This window comes from Ostrea edulis, chromosome 5 (assembly GCF_947568905.1).
Source record: "Ostrea edulis chromosome 5, xbOstEdul1.1, whole genome shotgun sequence".
NCBI classification, from domain to species: Eukaryota; Metazoa; Mollusca; class Bivalvia; order Ostreida; family Ostreidae; genus Ostrea; species Ostrea edulis.
In genome coordinates this window covers 75,668,051-75,691,691 of record NC_079168.1, presented here as the reverse complement: position 1 = coordinate 75,691,691, position 23,641 = coordinate 75,668,051, and the positions used below count along the sequence as shown (strand labels likewise).

Genomic DNA, 23,641 nt, shown 5'->3' with positions numbered 1-23,641 from the left:
GTAAAATGTCTGAAGATTTTTTTTTTTAAATGAAAGCGCTTACGTTTTACAACGTGGTGTTATATTGTATTTGTTTCCCTATATATATTCACATTCCAATATCAAGTAAATGCACTCAGTGTAGGGACCGGTATTTACAAGGTCTTGTCACGAAAAATAAAAAAAATGTTGATATCACTAGCATAAAAGTCCCTATTGATTATCAAAATGTACATATGGTGGAGTTTATTATCAGTTCCAGAAAAAAAAAGTTAGCAGACTACCAATTTAGAACGGGGATCCGCCTTTTGTCTGTAGTAACAATAACACCCCGGGATGCACGGCAGCTGCGGACCAGACGTGCAGTACTAATAGTCCTCGTCAGCTCTGACGAGCTCTCTGAATACTTCTCAGGCTGCATTATAGCGATTGAATTAACGACCGGGGTAGTACCTTCATGAGATTTTTTTTTTTTTTTTTTTTTTTTTTTTTTTTTTGACGTTTGGTTTCACAATAACCTGGGTTAACGTTTCGTCCCTCCTTGTGAATAAATCATCTGAACGTAAGAACCTAAACTACATATTACATGATAGCATAAAATTAAAGTGTTATTACTGAAGCCCTAGTCAGCTCGAGGACAGATACTTGTATACAATATCACACTGTTTATCTTGATCAGGAAGTTTGTGCAGTATTGTAGTACTAACTATACGTCTTGCACGACGTGCAGATGAACTAACGACAAAGCCTTAAAGGAAAATCTTGCATGATAAGAAGGTACTATTAATGTTCTGTGTTGGATAAACCGACATTTTTGGAAAATACTATGTACTATCCTTGCATATTTTGAGAACATTTTTAGATACACACAAAATATGAACATGAGAGACAATTTTGGAAAGTCTAAATTTTTGTAGGTGATATTTATAACTGTCTATTGTTCCCTCGTGCTATTCACTTTGTAACAGTTTTTCCAACAAATATCATTTTTCATATTTATATATATGCGCATCAATATGCCATGTTTCAAATGATCAAAAGAACGTATTTCTGGGTAACATTTGGTTTTGATTTTGATTTGTACACTAAGTAATATTATCATTAGAATCATTTAATGTTTTATCCGTAACTTAAGGTTAAAACCAAAAAGTTGTGATTTTCTAATTTCTCAAAGGCCACCAGGGCACTACTAAAATTCATTTTGACTTTGACCTAAATAATCTGGGGGGTGGGGGTGGTTTGTGTTAGAGAGGAGGCGTCATAGATTGGTTTTACGGTACATGTGTATTTGAAAATAAATGTCAATTTCTCTTTAGAAGTAGCACACAAACTGGACCTTGCCCTTTATTGACTAGCTCATCTATGGGCTCATATTTTTTGTGGAATTAACTTTTTTTTTATCTATATGCAATCACCTTTTTAATTAAAAAAATCATGGGGAAATTATACGTCTTCTTAAAATTCACTCGACGAGGCGTTATTTTTGCAGGGTGACGAGAACCACGATTCGGGAACGGAGTCGGACGAGGACATTCAAGAATTGGACGATGTAGGCAAGTAGACTTTCTTTGTCATGCATGTCTCATTGAAATGTCATTTGTCTTAAAATTAATTGTTTACGTAGCATATTCTGTATAAACACTTTGTTGCGATGCGGAACGCAAGGGTGGAACTCGTCATAGGTGGGAAGTGCTAATTTCTTGCAGGATCGCTGCCATTTACTCATGTCAAATTTCCGCTGTTTAGCTGGGATTTTTGAACTTCAGGGAAATCTTCTAATTTGACATCCGAAGTGTTTTTTTATGAACACTATAAGATTATGTATGCTTCTTGGTTTGTCTGTTGTTGTTGACACAGTTGCACTTATTTTATGCGTTTTATCAGCACTAAAAATAGAAAAGCTATTTTGAAATTAGGTGCTTACCGAGCTGATATTTTTAGAAAAAAAATTGACATTAGGGGGTGGGGGATCAGATTTGAACATGTCAAACCCAAATCTTGTTTTCATATTCTTTTGTTTCCATTGTACTGTATTCTTATTTATTTCTTTTTGTCCAGAGTGTACAATTTATCGTCTGTGACATGCTTATGTCGTATTAATTAAGGCGCTGCCACACGGGTTACATCATCATTACCCAGCTGAAGAGTAGATGTACCCGTTATTATTAAATGCCGATCTTTTATGTGGTGACAATGCCTAGGGCAAATCATATAGAAAGCAAATAGCAAATATTAGTTGCAGACTAGGGAAGTGTTGATACTAGGGAATAAATCCCTTAATTTCCTCTAATCCTGAGTCATTCCGCTCCGGGGTCAGTTTTATACCATGATGGATTGGACCTTATTATTTGTGTAAGGGGGAGGGGATATTTCTGTCTCGGCTTAACTACCAGTAAAACATACCGACAGCAACATACCTGTAGCCGTTGTATGGAATGGGAGAGGGTCTGCAAATAGGCTATGCCTGTTGCCTGATTCTTTTTAGTTTATCAGTAAAAATGAAGTTAAAGTAATTTAATGGAATGTTCAGAGAATTGTTAATATATGCACACAAAAACTAGTTTTGTAGTCCACTGGAAGGGTATATTTAGGTAAAACAAACTAGACATTTATGACACTATTAGTCTTCTCTCTCTCTCTCTCTCTCTCTCTCTCTCCATTAAACTTTCACTCTTTCATTTCTTGCATAACTTGCCGAGATTGACAGTCGAGCAGTCTTATGTACTGTTAAAAAAAATGGCTGTATTTGAGTTCACTCCCGAGCAGGAGTAGAAAGTAGGAATGAGAGAATTTCCAGGCATTGGATTTCTACCGATCTACATATACATGTAAACACACAAACGGTGAATGCAAATCCATTTTGTTAATGTGATGAAACCCTACAGTGACTACGTATATACCACACTTGAGATCATTTGTCAGAATGGCTCTGGATTTCTAACGATGCGTTAAATTTCCAAGAGTGTGGATCGCAATTCAACCTTGTAAGCGATAGAGCAGATCCGAGACCTGGCGGCAACAACGTCCGTACACAAAGGGCGAACTGACCGTCAGCGAACACGTATTAGTTTAGATCAAATGCACGATTTGTTTTACATACATGTGTATATTGCATATAATTATAGGGAGGGATGATAAAAGAATTTTTATGTTTGCTTATCCAAGAAAGCGAGAGTTGTCAGCAGATTTCAGTGAAATGTAAATGTAAACAAACACGATAAAGGGTCGTTTGTCCTACAAAGCACATGATGGTTCGGAAGAAGAAACTTTGCTGTTGTATATCAGTAAACATGTCGAAGCGTTCATGACCGGATGTTTCCTGATGTAAGCAATGTTTGTGATATTCATTGCACATGCATATGTCATTGCACTGTCATGGTACTCACTAGTAGAAAAAGCTTTAGAATATATTAAAATTGGACATCCGTTAAGAGATTTTAGTCAGTATAGATTTAAGAAAATTGTAAAGAAATTACTCTGTGATAAATACACTGAAACCTGGTACAATAATCGAAATAAATTAATTGATGGGAAACTGTGCACTTATTTTAAGCTTAAGGAGCACTTTGGTTTTGAGAACTATCTTAATAAAATTAAAAATTTTGATATTAGACGATCTATTTGTAAGTTACGGATATCAGCTCAAAAATTAATGATTGAAGTTGGTAGATATTCTGGTATTACTAGGAATGAACGAATATGTAACAAATGCAACTCCGGTTTATTAGGTGATGAGATCCATTTTTTGATTAAATGTGAAAAGTTTGCTGATGAAAGAAAATCTTTTTGTGGTGCTATAGAAAAAACAGTTAAAAATTTTACCAAACTCAATGATGAACAAAAATTCATTTACATACTATGTTCTGAAGAGCCATCCATTCTAAATATAACTGGAAAATTTATTTTGAACAATATATGACACTGTATTTGTATATAACTATGTGTTATGTAATCACTTCTTTCTTTACTTGTATATGTACATTATTTGTATGTATTTTCATGCTGCCCCTTGAGGGCCCTTGATTGGAAATAAATATATAAGAGAGAGAGGGGGCATGTTAATATTCAAGTGTACATGTTATAACCACACGTGTATGTCGTATAAGCATTTACCGTATTACAGACACTCCCCAACTGCTATAATCTTCTGAAGTCAGTTTCTCTTTCTTACTGCTCTCAAGTCTGACTTTCTTCTTTTGCATGGTGCTCTTTACTTGTATGCCCTCAAGGGCCCCAAATTGGTTTCAATGAATCTATTCTACATATAGACCTTCAGTTGGAGAGATGATTACTTGATTTGACATTTTTAATTTGACATTCTGGGGGGGAGGGAGTGTATCGGAGAGGCCGACCCTCTCAGATACACTCCCTCCCCCCAAAAATGTCAAATTAAAAAAAAAATCCGGTGTGGTCTACATTATTGGAGCTATCGTGTTCCTTCGCCAGAATAAGCAGCATTATTGACTTCAAAGTACATGGAAATGTCGAGGTTAAAGGTGTCGCAGTATAGAATATCCAGGACTTGGGTGAAGATTTGTCACTCAGACAAGACTTCTTCAATTTAGACTACATATACAACGATTAATTTCCAAAGGGAAAATATTGCTCACAAGAACATTGCCTGTCAATTTGCCAAATATAAGCCAAACGTATTAATGTATAGTATATATGTGGTTAGGAAGAACTCTCAGATTGGCCCTTACGATGTTGCAGTTAATATCCCATCATTGATTCCAAGTCTCCCGAGTCCAGACACGGTCGAGATTTGACGGCTGGAAGGAAAACACAATCCCAGCAATTGTATAAACAGAAGGACCTTTCTTTTCAATTATTCATATACCATGGACATTGGCAGTTCACTGTCGGCATCTAGGGAAGTAAAAAAAAAAACATACATATTATATGCCTGTGTGTATTAAATGCAATCCAAGCACTGCGCGTCCTATACATGTACTTTTGTATATGTAAGTTACAACTTTTTAACTTCACCAATGCCAGATTTAAAGAGAGACAGTGGGCCCGCCCCATATTTCGCTTTAAATTTATTAGGCGATACCAGCAAATGAAAACTCCAGATTTGGCACCCAAGATGACTGAGTATTTTGGCTAATACTTGACTTTCACATATCCCCCCTTTCCGGAAATCTTGGGTCTGCCACTGTTCATTGTATATTTCTTTACACATTACGGTGCCAGTTTTATGCTACCATACGGTATTATTGAAAATTACCTCTAAGTGCGTTTATTTTCGTTTCAGACGACGCTATTCCCATTTGTTCCCACCATTTTTGCTGCTCATGCAACCAAACATCCATGTCAAGAACAACACACGAAATCAGCGAACATAGTCTGGACAGCATTAGCTGTTCTTCGGACTACGAGCGACAGAGCCTCGACTTTGAGCGACACAGCTCGGAAGAGGAACTCTCAACCATACACAAAGAACTCGCTTCTGAAAAACGGAAGTGGTCTCAGGTGCATTCCGTTAGTTGCGACAGTACGGGAAGTGTTGATGAAGAGGTCAAAGAGTTGATGTTGGAACCTCAGCCGGTTATGTTTAGTTCTTCGCCTCCAAAAAACGATTCTGAATGTAGTGTTTCGTTTGACCATAATAATGAACATGCGTGTGATGAAACAATACAGTTAATTGTTGGACCAGAGTCTCAAACTTCTAATTACCCATGTGACATAGTTTTAACAAAGGAAAACAAAGTGTACAAAACTTTTACACCTCACTCTAGGCTGTCTTTTCCAAAGGGTCCAGTCCCAGCATTAATTTCACCCAGAAAGCGACATCGTAAGATTTCAGTCTCAGAAAGCGGGAACGAATACCAGTCATCTGCTATGAGACGACCGAGTCTCGACTTCGAGAAAATGCAGGTTTGTTTGAATATTTCATTCCATTATTGATGATACCCCTGAGTTGAGCTAAAATGATGGTCCCCTATGATCATATTACATTCAAAATGACATCGAAGAACTAAATTCTTCAGTTGCGCAATCATGTTAATAAGTAAAATTATATCAGTATGTACTTTCAGACTACTAATGTATCTATAATGGCGTTATATGGCAACTTAAGCAAATGACTATTTGATTTCATCCCAGATGTAAGGAATGGGACATATAAATTGAAGTCCATTTTGGCCGGGCCAGCCTTATTGGCATAATGTATGCAGTGCGCGCGCCTTCCTCACACTGGTCGGAAAGAAACCAAGGCATCGACAAGTTTTGGCATCGAGTTCAATCATCTTTCTAATATATATAGGAATAAGGACATATCGAACTAAATTCATTGTGCTAGGTCTGATAAAACACTACAAGGTAATTAAATAAGCACATATAGACAAGGTCAACAGGGGATGCTTACTCCTCCTAGGCACCTGATCCCACCTCTGGTAATGGCCGGTATATCCAGGGGTCCGTATTTGCCCAACTCTCTGTTTTGTATTGCTTATAGGAGTTATGAGATTGATCACTGTTCGTTATCTTCACCTTTCTTAGAAGAAATTGGTAGAAAAATTTAAATGTCTCGCAGTATGCTGTTAAGACAGTCACGTGGTCAGCATTCGAGATTGTTAAAAACACTATTTTGATATTTTGAATATCTCTATACCCCCCCCCTTTTTTTTTTTGGTGTATGCATTTTGTTTTATTACATTTACAGAACACGGTAGTACATATAATTTTAATCAATTGTACCGTATGGGAAAGATGTATGAAATTAGTAAGTTATAAGTCTCGAACTTGTATTTTGCACTTTCTTTAATATACCTGTCGTTTTAATTTGTGGTTTTGAAATTGAAAAAGGATTATTGGGATACGGATTTTGTCACTGGTATTAAGAGTATCAGCGTCCGAGCGACCGGGTGATTGGTTCAATAGGTTTTCGCAATTTTTATCGTGGATCATGCATATGTAAGCGATGATAGTTAGCTATTTCATTTTTCGTACAGTAAAGTCAGATTGGGAGTGATTGTCAGATCACTACGCAATACCAGATTCTGTCGTTTTCAATGATTGGAGATGGGAGCCACAATGGTTGTTTTATCCACCTTTAATACGCAATAGACGCGCCACGTGAATCAAGAGCACGTGATTAACCGCGATCGCAACAATATTCACGTGTATTTGATTAAACGTTTAAATTTGCAAGTATTGCAGATTTTAATCTCTGTGGTACAAAATATATTGCCGTTTTAAGAAAAAAAATACCGGCAGTAGATCACCGGCTGTTGGTGTATAGGGAAAATGATACGTTTACATTCCACAAGAATTGTCCTTTTCAAGTGAAACAAACGATAATTTAAATATAGGTAAAATGAATTGGCTTCTTGGAAATAAAGACGACATGTGGAAGCAGTTTTGGCAACAAAATCAAACGTCGGCAGCTGTTGGTGGTTTTTTTTTTTAAAGATTTATATCAAAAGAATATATCAAACATGTAGTTTTCATCAAACGAAAAAGTTCATTGTCCGGTCAAATTGTTTTTAATGAATTCTTACAACATTGTTTGTAGTCAAATAAATATATATACACATGTATAATACAATGTTGGATTTGTAACGAGTTTCCTGTTTTAAAAGTTTCATTTCGTTGAGTCAGCTTATTGTTTTGTTAATTTCATCAAGTGTATACGACAAAGCACTTAACTTACACATTTGACACACAATTGTGAGTTGCTTTATCAACTATTTAATAAAGATCTGCTTTATTTGTAAGTTCATTTTAATGAATTTCAAAATCATATCACTGCCAATCCTAGAAAGGACCAGAAAAATAATTGAATGTGAATAAAAAAAATGTTTTCGATACACATTGATAAGGAACATGGATTGTCCTTTTATGCTTTTTATACTTAGACCATATGTCCTTGTATGCTTTTACATGTGTATATTTAGAACTTAGAGTTTTGCAAGAATATGGATGCGACAATATGTAATTATTAAGTGCCGCCCGTTGTCTATTGGTCATGGACCAAGGTCACTGTACTGCCTTTAAGTATTCATAAAACTTCAAACGAAGTACTTCAAGTCCCTGCTAAGCACATTAATCCAGATGAGATAGAGCAGTATGTCCACACTCACGACTGTAGGAAATGAAGCCCATCAAATACGGACCAAATAATAACTGTATCCTGTATGGTCTGTATAATGATATTCCATTGTTCTAGCCAAGCGGCATTTTCAAGGGGCACTTTTTGACAGGAGTGTAGATTATTCTCGTCGGGCTTTCTTTTTTGCAAATACTGATAATAAAACAGGTAGATGTTTGTGAATAAAAGTAAAAACCCATAGTGTAAAGAACACAAATAAGACATGTCTATTTCAAAATACTGTAACATGACACAGAATCCGCTCGCAAAAGGGAATTGCTGTTGCCGCTTTGTAAAACTAGTCCCATGAAGCTTATGAGACGTGTAACAATGCTAATATTTATAGGATGGCAGCAAATTGAGCTCGCCACATCAGACTGGCTTTTGTTGATGAGTGGGGTTTCTGTCTTGGAGTGCCGTCTCACCGTGTCTTTTGTCAACATGTCTGAGTTTTAGCCTAGCTTTATAGAAAAAAGCTATCGACGTCTATTAAACGATCAGCAGTTCATTGTATCTCTCAGCGCTTCTAACACGGGACATGCAATCTAATTACATCGTCACCTTGTAACCACCAACTTTGGTGCTGAAAAAAAAAGGACCACGGCCTCATGTTCTGCATAATTCGGTCTCTGCAAGACGATCCTTTTAAAAGACGAAACCTGCTGACCAGCGCAATCTGTTTCAAGTATGACCTTGATGAATCGAAGCAAAGACTTGTTGTGACATATTGTACTCTTTGGGCTGTGAATGACTTAGATTTGCGTCTAAATGATTGAACGGCCTTCGATAAAGGTATCGATCACCTACAAATGAATAATTGTTGGTCGAGGAAAATCGGACTAGCATGCAATGCAGTGTGTATAAAGTATAGATCTAGTCAAACAATTAGTTGGCAATTTCTGATTGATCTAAATGCTCACCGTAAGCCTTTGAGTGACGAACAGAACCGGGAATGGAGTTCGTTTTTCACATAGACAAGTTTTTATTGCAGTTTGATTCTTTATGTTCAAGGGGGGCTCGTTATCAGATCTTTCTAAGAAATTGCTTTTTTCTCTTTATATATATATCTCTCTCTCTTTCTCTCAATTTATCTTTCACTCACAAAATAAGTCTTCCGTTCTACAAAAGTCAACAAAAAATAAGCACTCAATAGTAAACTTGGCAATATTGAATTCAAGTTTCTGGTAATAAAACAGTTTCTTTCTAAATGTTGATTCTCAGAAGAAAATGTTGGTTTTTTTTGTTTGTTTTTTTTGCTCTTAACTTGAGACAGAAAACGCTTTCCTTTTGATGGTTTGAAAGGTTGAGATAGAAAATACGATAACATTTGAAGAGGGTCCACTCTTTAAACTTTCTTTCCACCGACATATTGTAAATAATTTTGATATCTTATGATGAGGTGACACGTGGTCCGCTTCAGTTCTGCCGTTCTCGAGTTATCGGCGTGAAATTTCCAAGAAGCTGGGCAACTCTTTTGAAATCAAGAGTATCGCTGGCTCTCCATGTGGTAAAAATATTTTTATTACTCCTAAATGTTTATCGCATTATAACCTAAATAAATACCATTAGCCGTTTGTAATATATGTATAGATTAAAGTGCACGTATTTCTTGCAGAAAAAGTCGGTGTTATGTTTTATGATTTTTTAAGAATAACTAAGAAATCGGATTTCTGTCCTAGGGAAAAGAACTCAGATTTGAGCCGTTTACATGAACAATCGAGGAGAGAAACACCTGAGCAAATGCTCTAGATTGGTTTGATTATGGGTCTAATAAATATTTTACGTATTGCGTAGCAGGCGATTGACCGCTATTGTGCAGAAGAACAGCGGTGGCTGTTTCTGCTGAATCAGCGGCTGGCGACGCGCCAAGGTTTTGATGGTCATTGCAGCTATCAATGGATGGTCATCCAGAGGTATATTGAACCCAACAAAGATCGAAGAGGCGAACTAATGCTGAATTATACATAAACAATGGAATGATTGAAATCAGCTTCTTGTTTCGATTAACATTGTACCTTAATTCATTGATATCAACTATTGTTTTGAATACATTTTGTTTATATAATTTACTTTGTCTATGACTTGATCCTTCAGTACTATGAGGTATGTCTATGACTTGACCCTTCAGTACTACGGTGTATGCTTCGGTAGTTATGATATGTTTGGGTGTTTGGAAGGCAGAATATGAAAGCATACGACTTGTACATTACAACTGAGTTGCTACATGTCCTGTATATTCCGAATCTGCCGACATTTTGACCGCTATATTCACGTAGGTTCCGCTCGATAGTTCCTTGTGCATTGTCAATGTGCACGGAGTCGGGGACGTTCTCTCCCGAGTATAAAAATCGGAGAAAAATTTTTGTGAACTGGTTTTGTTATCAACAGATATGAAGATTTACAAATTGGAGAGAAACGCTAATTAAATGAGCCAAAGGGCATTATATTTGACCTCTATATATTTTGATATCAATATCTAAATGTTTTAAATTAATGCTTTTGATTATTAGCATGAGATTTAAATAATTCAAAGTCATAAATAAACATGTATATCTATATGGGGTTCATGAAATTATCGAGCCAGAGATATGCAAGTGCTATTTAAGGGTAAAATTTTACATGAAGCTTACTTAGACTTGTCAAAATATTTATCTAGTAATACTTATAAACACTCATCAATACATTTTTGTATCAATCAAATAAGAATATTTGAAATAGAAATGGCAAACAGGAAGCAGTTATGAAAGAGAAAATTTTACCCATCCCTTTAAAGGTACCAGTGCTCCAATTTTTATGTTTTTTTTTTTATTAAAGTTATCAATACTACGACATTCTATGATTAAAATGGATATAGAAACTACGTTTGTAGAGATGTAAATGAAAATAGTTTCAAAAGATTTTACACACTTTCTTCCTAAACCCGAACCGAATGCAGACCACGTGACTATCCTATGAGCATACCCCGTGCTATTTTCCCAGCAATTGTTGGATCTGTGCATATTTAACTACCCTTTAGTGTTTTATACATGAGCTGACATAATGAATTTAGTCTGATATGTCCTTGTTCTTAATATACAGACAGTCAATGAACTCACCAACGCCTTTGGTTTATTCCGACCGCGTGTGAAGAATGCACGCGCAATGCCATACATTATGTAAGCTAATTTAGTTAAGAATGAACTAAAGATTTAGACCTGATCCTTTCATCTGGGATGAAATCAAAAGTTTTACGATGCATGAATTATTATATATCATATACATTAGCTATGGTTGTTTGGAACCAACAACATTAACTTTTTGTACGTTTGTGAAATCTAAATTTAAAAAATCTACCAAACTTTACGTTTGGGGATTAATTTGGGACCTGTGTAAGTTACTGTATAAAATGTTCGCACTTTTATTCAGCTTGTAGGTAAAATGTCCAGAGTTTACAAATCGATAAATTCTTAAAAAGAATGTTTAATCCTATATTGTTTTATTTTTTTTATTCGATAAGGTCAAAATTACCCAATATGAATGTGGTTCGGGGGCATGTAATGTCCTTGAGATCTGATATACATAATGGGGTATTGTATTGATCTGTTTCAATCTTCTTTGGTCTGTAACTTTGACCTTGGTCATAACATTTGAACTATATTCTCTACAATAAAACAGATTACTTTTTTGATGAATTGTTAAGGTCACGTTCATTGTTGAAGGTCAAGGTCATCCATCAAGAATGTGGTCAATCTCGGGGACATTGTGTTTTACAAACACACCTTGTTTTTTATCAGTAATTGGTTTGAAAGTACTTCCCTTTTGACTTTCATATACGTGTAATTGATGTAACACAAAGAAACGAAATCATGTGTCAGAGGTACTTATGCTTAGCCGCAGCTCCTATTTAATCAATAAAACTGAAGATAGCTTTAATACAAAATTTTGTCATATTATCTTCTTTATAGATGCAGATCAGTAAGGGATGAATTTTAACTAATAGTCCTGGAAACGTTTACCTCGGAAGAAATGAAGGGGGAAAACCGTGAAATTCTCGATAACAAATTAATCCCATTTTAAGCCTTCTCCTTTGATTACGTTAAACAAACTAGGAACCGGTATAATTAGGTATTGATTAGGCCTTCTATAAAAATTGTTCCTGTAGGTAATAAAACAAATGTCACTCGTTCCGTGCACGTCGGCCGCAGTGCAGTAGAGCATGTTTCTACAAAGAGGTGTAAATATTTGATATTCAGAAGGGATCCAACACGAGTCTGTTAAATTTCACACACAATACGCTACAAGGTGCTTGTAAGATAAATCATATTAACTTGGCTGTTACAGAACAAGTCTCCTCCGACATTGATTTTAGGTGGTGTGTATATATATATATATATATATATTAACACTGTTTAGACATTATATGATATGATAATATAACTTCATATATATTGAACTCATGGCCTTGGGCTTACCACTGCTTTTTGTCAGAAATATAAATGAACTACTGTGTATATGGTGGTGAAGATTTATTGATGAAAAGTTACCTCAGTACCCCTTGCTTGTTGTAAGAGGCGACTAAATGGGATGGTCGTTCAAATGAGACCGCAAAAACCGAGACACCGTGTCACATCAGGTGTGGCACGATAAAGAACTCTCCCTGCTCAAAGGCCGTAAGCGCTGAGCATAGGCCTAAATGTTGCAAGCCTTCACCGGCAGTGGTGACGTCTCCATAAATTATGAGTGAAAAATTCTCGAGGGGGACGTTAAACAATATACAATCAATTTATATACAAACCTTACAATCAAATATATCAAACTCGGCAAATTATGTAAATTCGGTTATCTTTGAAAATAATAAGTTCAAGACCCTCCTCCAAAGCCTTCTTTATTTGCAATGGCTGATTGTAGTTGATATGAGTAGTGAAAATGGGGAAAAATTGAATTCAAGAGAAGAGTAGTAATTCAAATGAAGACCGCATACACTTTGTACTCCGGATGATGTACTAATGTGACCTTCATGCATGTAAATTTATTAAGGTTACAATTACTTTGAGGTTCAATCCAAGGTCAGTTTGTACAGTATTGTATGTTAGAGTTGTCAGTTTGTACAGTATTGTATGTTAGAGTTGTCAGTTTGTACAGTATTGTATGTTAGAGTTGTACAGTATTGTATGTTAGAGTTGTACAGTATTGTATGTTAGAGTTGTGGTTAACATAGAGGCCTGGAAGGACATGTGAAGTGTAGTAAAAAAAAAAAAAAAAAAAAAAAAAAACAACCATGAGAACTCCCTGATTTACAAGCGAAGCACATCATCTAGATTAGATCCCATATAACACAGTCATACTTCGGTAATCAAATTGAGGCCGTCATTCATAGTGAGAATATTTTCTATACAGATTGTGGGCACAAATTTTCATATATTTGCTTCTGTCAGCATCGTAGTATCGACAACCATACAGAACAGGAAAGGGTTATCTAATGCAATTACGGCGTGTAGAAATACTCGGGTATAGTTTTAATACAATAATTTGATTGCATCGCCACTTCTTATCAAATTCAATAGATTTTCTTTTTTCTTGGAGACGGAAAAAGAGGATTTGATGGTTCAGATGAATCGAACTCGGAATGACAAATCAAATCGGCGAGAGGCTGCGTATTGTGCAATGTCGTTGGTACAGTAATGGTTTTTCTGTACAATAAATCGTGGAACCTGGTCGATCAGCAGCGTATAATTTGATGTCAGTAAAACCATTAAACGAAGAATGAATGGTTTTAATTTCATTCATAATGACACAAGATTACAGTGTTTCAACAGAATTTAACCAGGTCTTGGTAATTACAATCGGCTCGTTTGAATATTAAACCAGAACCAGTATTGGTGAGTGAAAGTGCATGCAGATGATTGACTTTTATGTAAATAGAAATCATTTCGCGGTAAAACGGTGTCAATTCATAAGCAATGCAAATTTGTATCGGTAATAAAGAAGGGTGATGGAAGTCGCGAGTTCACTCAGCGGGTAGTTTTCGAATGCACTCTCGGATGACCCTCGTGGAGTCTCGTAGGATCTCGCCTGTCACCCGCGAGAGATTAGTTAGCCGCTTGTAGCGGGGAGGTGTGATCCTTGTCGTGCGGAGTGTCCCAGAGCTGGACAATTTCCCGGAAACCTAGGGTTGTAAATGACAAGGCCAATGATTAATTCCTACGTATAGTAAATGAGAAGAAAAAAATACCAGGAGGATGCCAGGGGAATATATGTAGTTTTGTAGTTGGTTCATACTCTCTTTATTTCTACAATATTAGTAGACTTTTTTGTATATGTGTATGGAAACTATATTTTCTTATTGTAAGAAGGATTTGCAGAAGTTCATGATATCATAGCTTCACGTTCATAATACTTGTCCACAATCAGCTTCATGGCCGATTTGGTACGGAGAGCTCCACATTTGTTTGCTCAGATGCATGACCTTTACGTGACCCAGGAAATAAGACCACAAAATGGCGACATTATTAGAGTTGAACAAATTGATAAAAATACTTGCTCTGTATTCTTTCTTTACAATAACCCACACAAGGAATATTAGAGTGTCTTAGAAATTTTCAACGATGTTTATCGACTTCGTTGTGCGGCATCATTCATCAGACAGTATGTGAAATGACGTGCGGAGATCAAATTTATGTCATTTGTTCATACAAAGGAAAGGGATTTCGCAAAATATATAAATTTTTCAGTAAAATATGCCGCAAGGTTTAATTGACACCTCTGGAGAATAAAAACTTTCGAGGATCCCTACATAGTTTAGGAAGATTGAAGAGTAAATTAATCACTCTCAATTTCTGGATAATTTACTCAGGGTTGATATCTTTTAATTAACGCTAAGACAAAGGCAAAGGAAAATTAGCCTCTCTTCTATTTCTAATACCCTTACCTATATCAGTAGAAGTAGAAAAGGATCAAGTTAAGAAGATGGAGATTTCTTTGTTCTTGAGAATTTCAGATCAGAATAGACTAATACGTTATTGTCTTATACTAAAACCATCGGTCACTGCGACTGTGTCAAGTAGCCAATGAATATACCGAGTATTTTTGTAATGACTGGCAACATGAGTGCAGAAGTATAAGCTTCAAGGTCTGTTAATGCCGGCAAATTCTATCGTCACTACTGTTCTATTCTGCGAAGAACACCCCTTCACAAGGGGAGGTAAACCTGAAAATATATCTCCGTAGGAAGATGAAAGGCGCTTACGTTATAATTACAGGATTTCGGTTTATTAAATCGTGGATCGGATATTCGTCCTTCATTTATCATAAAGTAATATCATTCATAAGATGGAGAGCAGGGGAAAAAAGCAATATTGTGTAATAAGCTCAAAAACATTTCTTTAGCTCTTGGATATAAAAAATGTTAATGGTTGGTTCTCGATTAATAAGCTGGTAACGCCCCGCGCGACCTGCACTGATTTACCGTCGTAAATAAGGTGTAATGATATATTTTATGTTGAAAGAAGTTGCTAGGAAGAGTCATTTGAGATCCGCAGGGGATGCGCAGGCTTACAACCCGATAAAACTAAGCAAGATAGTTTTTGGTCCGCCGGGGTTCCCAGAGCCACTTTCGAGGCCTGACCTCTGTTTAATGATGATTGAAGCGCTGACTGTAAATGGAATATTCCCGGCTTGAATAAAGGGAATTTCGCCCAGTCCAAAATAGTTGTTTTCAGCGGTATAAATGGAAGTTTTATGGAAGATAAATTCCAAGCGCCCAATGAGATTTCTCATTTCAGATTCTATTCAATTCTGAGGCTTAGCAGATAACGGGTTGAAATCCGTCTTAGGACTAAGATAGGCAAACGCGTCTTCGTCGTCTGCCTCATAGTGACTAAATTTACTCCGAAACATTAAGTCAAAATTAAGTATCTTCTCTTGTCAAAACGTGATCGCCTTGCTATGTTAACATAAAATAATTAGAGAGGAATTTGATATAAGTGTATATGCACTTGTTTTCCAATCTCAACAATCCCTAATGATATGCACTTCAATCATGTTTTAGTTTCTTTGAAATAAATAAAATTTAACCTAAAATACGTATCAGTCTAATAAATAAATATTGGTTGTATACTTTTGCCTGTTTAGTTTTTGTTGCACAGCTCAGTGGGTTAGATCTAACGCATATAACTAAAAAAATATATATAAAATAAAACAATCTGCAGATTGTGCATTCGAGTCCAACCTAGGTTTTAATATTCCGTTTTTAAAGAAGTTAGAATTGACAGAGACTTGTGTTTGCACGAAGCACTCTATACACTTGAAATCGCTAATGATGCTGGTCTTCGTCTGTCGTTTGTTTGCTGAAACCTGTCCGATACTTTGTTGTATAGTTTTTGTTTCGTTTAAGAGATAAATATTTAGAATTTATATCAACCAACAAGCCTTTTGATGACAGAAAAACCCTTAATAAGTCCCAACAGACGTTAGACTCGTGTCTGCAATAGCTGCCTGACTCGGCGCTACAAAGCTCTCGGTATCGTTAGTTTCTTGAAATTGATAGAAGTTTTGTACATCCACACGGTTAAGCTATCAAAGTCCTCGTACTAGCGTGCCAACGTAAAATGGTTTAAGGAGGAAACATCTCTCATCAGTACATGCAATAAAAGTCTCATTTTACTGGTATATAAGAAGTCTAACGAGAGTTATCAATGGTAACGCCTATTTTATGTACAAGTTAGTTTTCATCATTCTTTGTTTATATACACGCGATTTATCTTTGTTATTTTAATCGGAAAACGACTCATTTACATAGGTGAAACAAAGTTCCCACCTGCTCTTTGTCAAACATTCTTTGTGATTTTATGTGCGATACTGAGTATTTCAAGTGGCATTGCAATATATTCCTAAAACATCTATCATATCTGATAATTTGAGTTTTGGCTCAGTTAGAGACAAATCAATCATTTGGTCTTTTATTCTTTTCAGAAAAATGCGGTGAAAAAACAATGTGTACACAGTGTTGGCAAAGCAAAAGTCGTAAAAATCAAGGTAAGCGACATACATCATTAAGCAAAGAATTATTGTAATCACTGAAATGGCTCCTGATGGAAGCTAGAGTCGAGGCCAAAAATATTGGCAATTGCAAGCAGAAATTTCCTTTTGGCCATTAAGTGTTGAATGAGGCTATTAAAGAAATCCGTATTCAGCAAAGAATACGGGGACCTCTCACGTCTGAGGTCTATGTGCTGGGGAACATTAAGGTGTAGACACTCGATATAATCCACCGAGAGCAACATTCGAACACGTGTTAGCGAGATAGCAGGATGATTGCCCAGAATTTTACCTTTTACCTAATAAATTTAATCCGATAAAATCTCTCCATATCTTCCCCCTCAATCAGCATCGTGCAGTTGTTGTAGATATCTGAGGAGTACAAGAGGGCTAGGTAAACCGCGACGATGCTATTGGAGAAAACCTGCTGCCACGTGTTCTAAGAAACGTGGCCTGTTTTTGGACAATTAGCGTGTTCTTCAAATTAAACTAGTGTCAAGACCTTGAATGTATGCCCTAGAGATAACTGGCATGTGGAGATGTCTGAAGGCAGACTGTACAGGCTGTTCTGCTGGACAAGTTCCAGACCACTGTACAACTGCTTAAAACATTAGTCAGAAATAAACGTGGCCGTAAGTTAACGTTACGTTGGTAACAAAAGGTGGGGTTTTTTTTCAGCGTTAAATGGAAGTGACAAGTAATTTAACATTTATTTTATAGAACTGTACAATACGAACTTCACAGCATTCACGCTCCGATATGACCGATTTCTTGTTTTTGTTTCTGCGAAATGTTGAATCAATTTGATAGTTACTCGTTTGGAATTCGATACAAGACAGATATTGGTCCCCTAGTAACAGTTATGTTCCATCCAGTCATACTCCACTGTACTAATTTCAGGACAAGATACTTCCTTTGTCTGGTGTTTCTGCAAAAGTATATAATTTTCGATAACTCAACTACTCTGGGAATGGTCTTTAATATTAGCATAGCCACCAAGTTCTTTGTAGTAAAAGTACAAACAATGATGAAAAAATACGTGCATGCCACACAGGAATAAATTGTAGTCTTTTTGGTGACCCATGATTGAGAGGGAACGATTACAAGTATATAAGGAAAATCTTGATTGTAAATCTCTGTTGATAAGTCGGACTGTCCATGCTTTCGTCCGTCAGCTTTTTTCCCCGTGCACTACTTTATCTATTGAATGTAACCGTCCAAGAGAAGGAGTGAGAACTTATTAACAGTATGCTGATAGCATCAGAACCACACTGCCAAAACATGCAAGAGCAATGTGCCAATATGATGTTTTGTAGATGTTCGGGAGCAGTTTCCCACGCTTCTTGCTGGCAGCGGTTCAGGTTATTATGGCGAGTCGGGAGGGAACATACATAAACCCCCGATTTTTGACAATCCTACCGCGTGCAATTAATTAATATAATCAACAACGCTTTGCTTATTTTTTCTAAAGGAAAGCGGTTTGATGTATCGTAAGTATTTTAAACTCTTCTGTCGATCCCGCGATGTCTTTCGGGTTTATTAGCCCAATTTCTTCCCGGCGGTGTTTAAAGCTTCGTTCTGAACATAAAAATATTTTCCAAGATTGTTTCAAATATTATGAAATTGATAGAAGAAGTTTGATAATTTAATACGTTTCAATATATAAAAAATAAAATTCTCGCAAGCTAAAGTTATGATAATACTTTATTTATACTAGAGGCTAATTATATCGCTCGAGTTCGAATTTAATAGTAAACGATATAATTGTCTGTAATTATGTTCCCCAAACAAAGTTTGGGAACATATTGTTTTTACTCTGTTTCTTATTATTATTATTATTATTATTATTATTATTCTTTTTCTCCGGTACTTTTTTGTCCGGTAGTGTTCTCAGAAACTACAAAAGGGATCGATATGAAACTTTCCAGGATGATAGTATAGCGTTTGTAGATGTGCATAGTGATAGTCATTTTGTTTGCACGTGCATGCACGCGCGCGCACGTGCATTGCAATTTTGGTACAAAAAATGGAAAATCAGAATATTGAAGGAAGCGATATAAAACCTAAATAGGATGATAGTATATCATTTGTACATATGAAAAATAATAGTTATTTTGCCAGCACGCGCACGCATGCGCGTGCACGCGCATTACAAAATTTGTACGCTAACTTTGGAATCAGTCTAACTTTTTTGTTGTTCATTGAAATGGCTTGAAATTCATATCATAGGTAGATATTGAGACCCTTAACTGATTTACATGGTCAAAATTACCAATTTGCACGCGCATGCACGTGCGCTTCATTTTGATTGGATAATGCTAAAACGTGTGTAACTATCTTATTTATGAAGCGAATGAGATGATATTCACAGCATATGTAGACAATATGTGTATCTATATGTTGGTGTATTAAAAAATGCCAACGCACACGCGCATGCGCGTGCAACGTTTTTTAAATGTTCAATTTTTAAAGGACGATAACGTTTTTGTTTTTCATCAAATTCTATTCATATTAGGGGTTTAGATGTATCTTGGTACTCCTTACAAATTGCTGTGGTTAGAATTACTGCTCAGCACGTGCATGCACGTGTGCTGATTTCTGATTGGACGATTTTAAAATCGCTATAACTTCCTTATATTTGGTGGAAACGTTATGAAATTCATACTGTGGGTATATGATACAAATGCCTGTTGAACGACATCAACAAAAATTCGGAATCATACACGCGTGCGCGTGTATGCACGTGCAACGCTTTCTTTCATTTCTTGGTACTGAAATGACCATATTGAACGTACTACATGTAATTAAAGGCTAAAATAAAATGATTTTTTCCTATAGATTCACAAGGACATCACTTTTTAATTGGGGGAGGTTTGGGGGAACATCTGTAACGGTCCCCGTTACAATTAGAACTAGTTTAAAGATGGTTCAAATAGTGCATTACATTATACCTCGCATAATAGATAGGCGTATATATATCTAAATATAAGGTGATGTGAATAAATAAAACCTTTAAAAACATGTCATGCAAGCTTTAGATACGGTAAACTGCACGGGATGAAATTTGAGTGCTAAAATCGAAGTGAACATATTTTATTGACATTAAAACATGAAAAGGATTAGGCACAAGTTCAAAAATTTAGATAAGCTTCTCCTAATATAACAATTATATGATATTCATACCATACAATATATTAAGTATTGATTGAATATTTATTGATAATTGAAAGCCAGCCTTATATATACAAGGAGGTTGTAGTATATACATCAATGTATGAAAAGTAATTATTTAAAATTTCTAGAAAAATGTCCTCATTCGTTAAGAAAAGATTGAATAACTTTAAACAGTTTTGTGTTTTGTGCATAAACGGTAAACTGCACATAATAAAATTTGAATTCTACAATCATGACATGGAGACAAGCCTGCTGTTTAGAATAAAGCATTTGACATTCAGTTTAAGATGCTATACCACGCGCCATAATACATAGTCACAGTAAAGAATTATATAAAATGACATGTCAGCATAAATATACAAACGTATCGTATATGTGTTAACACTCTGTGAACAAACAAGAGCTGCACCAAAAACAAAAACAGAACTCTTGAAGCTAGAAGATTTTTTTACTTTAAACCCAAGAATGAAAAACACTTAACAATATTTTTTACCATACTATTAAACCAATCTTATTGTATGGTTTGGGAATATGGGGTATGTTGAATAGTGAGAGCAACCTGGTGAGAGCATTACTAAATTAAGATGTGAACTCTTACATCAAAATTTGGCAAATGTATATTCAGAATATTTTTTTTAATCTGTTAACCATGTTTCTCCCTCTGAGTTGGGTAGACATCCTCTGCATTATGATATAGTGGAGAGAATGTTCAGATACTGCACTATACCTCAGATTAGAAAATCGGGATGAATTTCCACCTTTGATAGATGCATTTCTATGTAGTAAAGAGTTACATCATAATCATAAAACATTTTGGTATTCTTCAATTGTAAAACCTTTTAATACTTTTCTATGTTAATGAAAATATCATGTTACTGGGCATGAGTAATTATCAGAGAGAAAAAATGCTGTCACACTAATATTCAACAGATTGGAAATGTACAAATAACAAGATTTGTTATCAAATGAAAAATGCCTTACTTTTTTCATTAAGCATACACAGAAGCTCTCTTTGTAGATTCAGTGTAGCGTAACACACAGTTCGTGGATATTACCACAGGGACTAAGCCCGTTTTGGGCCCAAATATCTGTGATATCATAAATATAGATATCTATAGTATCGCAGAGTTCGGGCCCAAAAACGGGCTTAGCCCCTGTGGATATCACAATGTTCCTAGATGACAGAATCTGCAGAAATTATATGGGAAAAGTTGACAATGACATTCACTTCCTTATTGACAAATATAATCTACAAAGAGAGAAACTACATGTAATTTCACTCATTTATCTGATAAAGAAAAACATTTTTGAATATTAAAATTGTGAAAATGTTGGAATTTGTACTTCTGAAGCAGATTGCCTTAAGTTTGTGTATGGAACAAATTATTTTAGCCCCAAGAGCTCCATTTCTTTACTTAGTATATATTTGAATATCATTATTATATAAAGTGCAATGGACTTGGACTCTCAAGGAAGTCTCCTTTTGCCCTGTTTGGATTCTTCGTTAGAAAATAAAATCTATTTTATTCTATTCACATAAACCATGCAATTTGCATCTTTTCTTGTTCCCATCTATTAAAGTGTATGTTTGTTTTCGGCTCCCTTAGGTTCCTGGATGTTGGATAGAGTATGGATCGTATTGTAAATACCAGCTTATCAGCCACTCTCTATCAATTGCAACTCCTTAAATAAAAAGTTTGTTGAGCTCAAAATATGTTGATATGTTGGATGTGTATTATGGCAATGGGAATCCAAAGAAGTGAGCGGTCACTAATTGTTGTCATGTCTGTGCGGTTTTTGGCTATCGGTGCAACCAACAAAGTGCGAATTGAAGAGGTTTTTCCTCGTAGTGAATTGCTAGGTTTTATCTGCTATCATTATTTGTACTACAGAGATGATCGGACAATTTCCATCCTAGTGATTTTATTATGAAAATATGTATTCTATCAAGTGGGTTCATTTCTTTTCATTTAGCCTCAGATTGCCTCCTGCTGTTAAAATACGAAGGTGGCTTTTGGAAGCTTGTGTAAATAGTGTACTGTAGGAATTCGACTTCTGTTTTTGCATATATTGTTCTAAAACAAGCATATCTATATATCTTCATGTTATCTGGTATCTTTGCCTTCATTTTTATGATTATATACATATATCTAGTGGCATTTAAACCTTCTGGCGAATCGCCCAAATACTTATCATTTGTGTACTGGATTTTACAAATGCAAGACATATTGAAATAATTTAACGTTCTTTGAAGCTGAAGATACTGCTCTTCCTATCAAATTTAAAATAGTTGAATTTATATCGATGGCCTACTCTGGTTACTGTGTGGACGCGTGCCCTGCCCGATCTGCGATGTGCTCTCTTCCGTTAGCTGTAAAACAGTTTAATGAGTGTATTCAGACAGTTTATTGATATATTTGCGAGAATACCACTTTTCAAATTGACAGCTCAACTGTGCAGTTTGGGTTGAAATATTCTTTTGAAAGCCTGTCGAAGGTCACGCTGTTCCCTGAACCAAAATTCGTAAACAGACTAAATTTATGTCGTTTACCGTTGTGTAGACCGTTCTTCTGAAAACAATCACCATTATAAGAACAATATAAGTAAACATTTACAGCGTATGTCATTTACATTCAAATTATGTCAATGTATTGTTTAAATGTTAAAGGACAGCAGCAGTATTTATAGAAACTAAGATGTCTGGGGGGACAAAAATGATATGCATGTACATTTCAATGACTTCGAGTTTCCCCCACAACATTAAATAAGCGACAAATATCTTGACCATTATTAAAATCGTGTCCTCTTCGCTACCAAGTCCCATGTGAAGTCCGACAACACGCTGGCGTGATTTTATTTGACTATTACAATGTCCACTTAGTTTCCGGGGTCCGCACGGAGTGCTGCGGACGGAGCTGATACAATGACCACGACCTGTTAAGGAGGTTTTATCCGGCTTCCCTGATTAAGTTATGAGGAGCGCCGTACTGTGGCGCACGCCGAGATGGCCATTCTCCGTAAATGGTCTGTAATTGGACAGGCAACGTGAAGGCTATCTCGAGGCATTCCGAAAGGACGACTGTCGTTATCTACCAAATAAGCTTAATTAAACTATGATAGGGTACGAACACAGGAATAGTGCACGCAAACAAAGAAGAATATGTCGGAATCACGTCAAGAAATGTACTTACACAGCTAAAGTAAATGGGTTATGCGTTTAACGTAGGGAGTCAGGGAAAAGAAAACTTCGTCATCACTGTCCCCTTTGTTCTTAGTTGCTGAGAGCAAGAAAAGATAGCTAATGTAAATAAACACAGGATTGCATTCACAAATCAAGAATCTCGCGAAACGGATTCAATATCAAATAGTATTGAAACG

The 23,641-nt window shown here is 35.9% G+C and overlaps 1 protein-coding gene and 1 long non-coding RNA gene across 2 annotated transcripts in view; both read left to right on the top strand.

Moving 5' to 3' along the window:
* Nucleotides 1–23,641, top strand: part of LOC125650771 (uncharacterized) — a 29,664-nt gene that overhangs the window by 1,040 nt on the left and 4,983 nt on the right. The window contains exons 2-4 of the mRNA XM_048879303.2: nt 1,469–1,532; nt 5,237–5,859; nt 17,024–17,086. Coding sequence (XP_048735260.2) covers nt 1,469–1,532; nt 5,237–5,859; nt 17,024–17,086 — 750 coding nt within the window. The remainder of the gene's footprint in view (nt 1–1,468; nt 1,533–5,236; nt 5,860–17,023; nt 17,087–23,641) is intronic.
* LOC125650782 (uncharacterized) lies at nt 9,591–13,932 on the top strand. The gene is made up of 2 exons (XR_008803096.1): nt 9,591–13,147; nt 13,187–13,932. It is a non-coding gene; the product is annotated as an uncharacterized LOC125650782 (long non-coding RNA).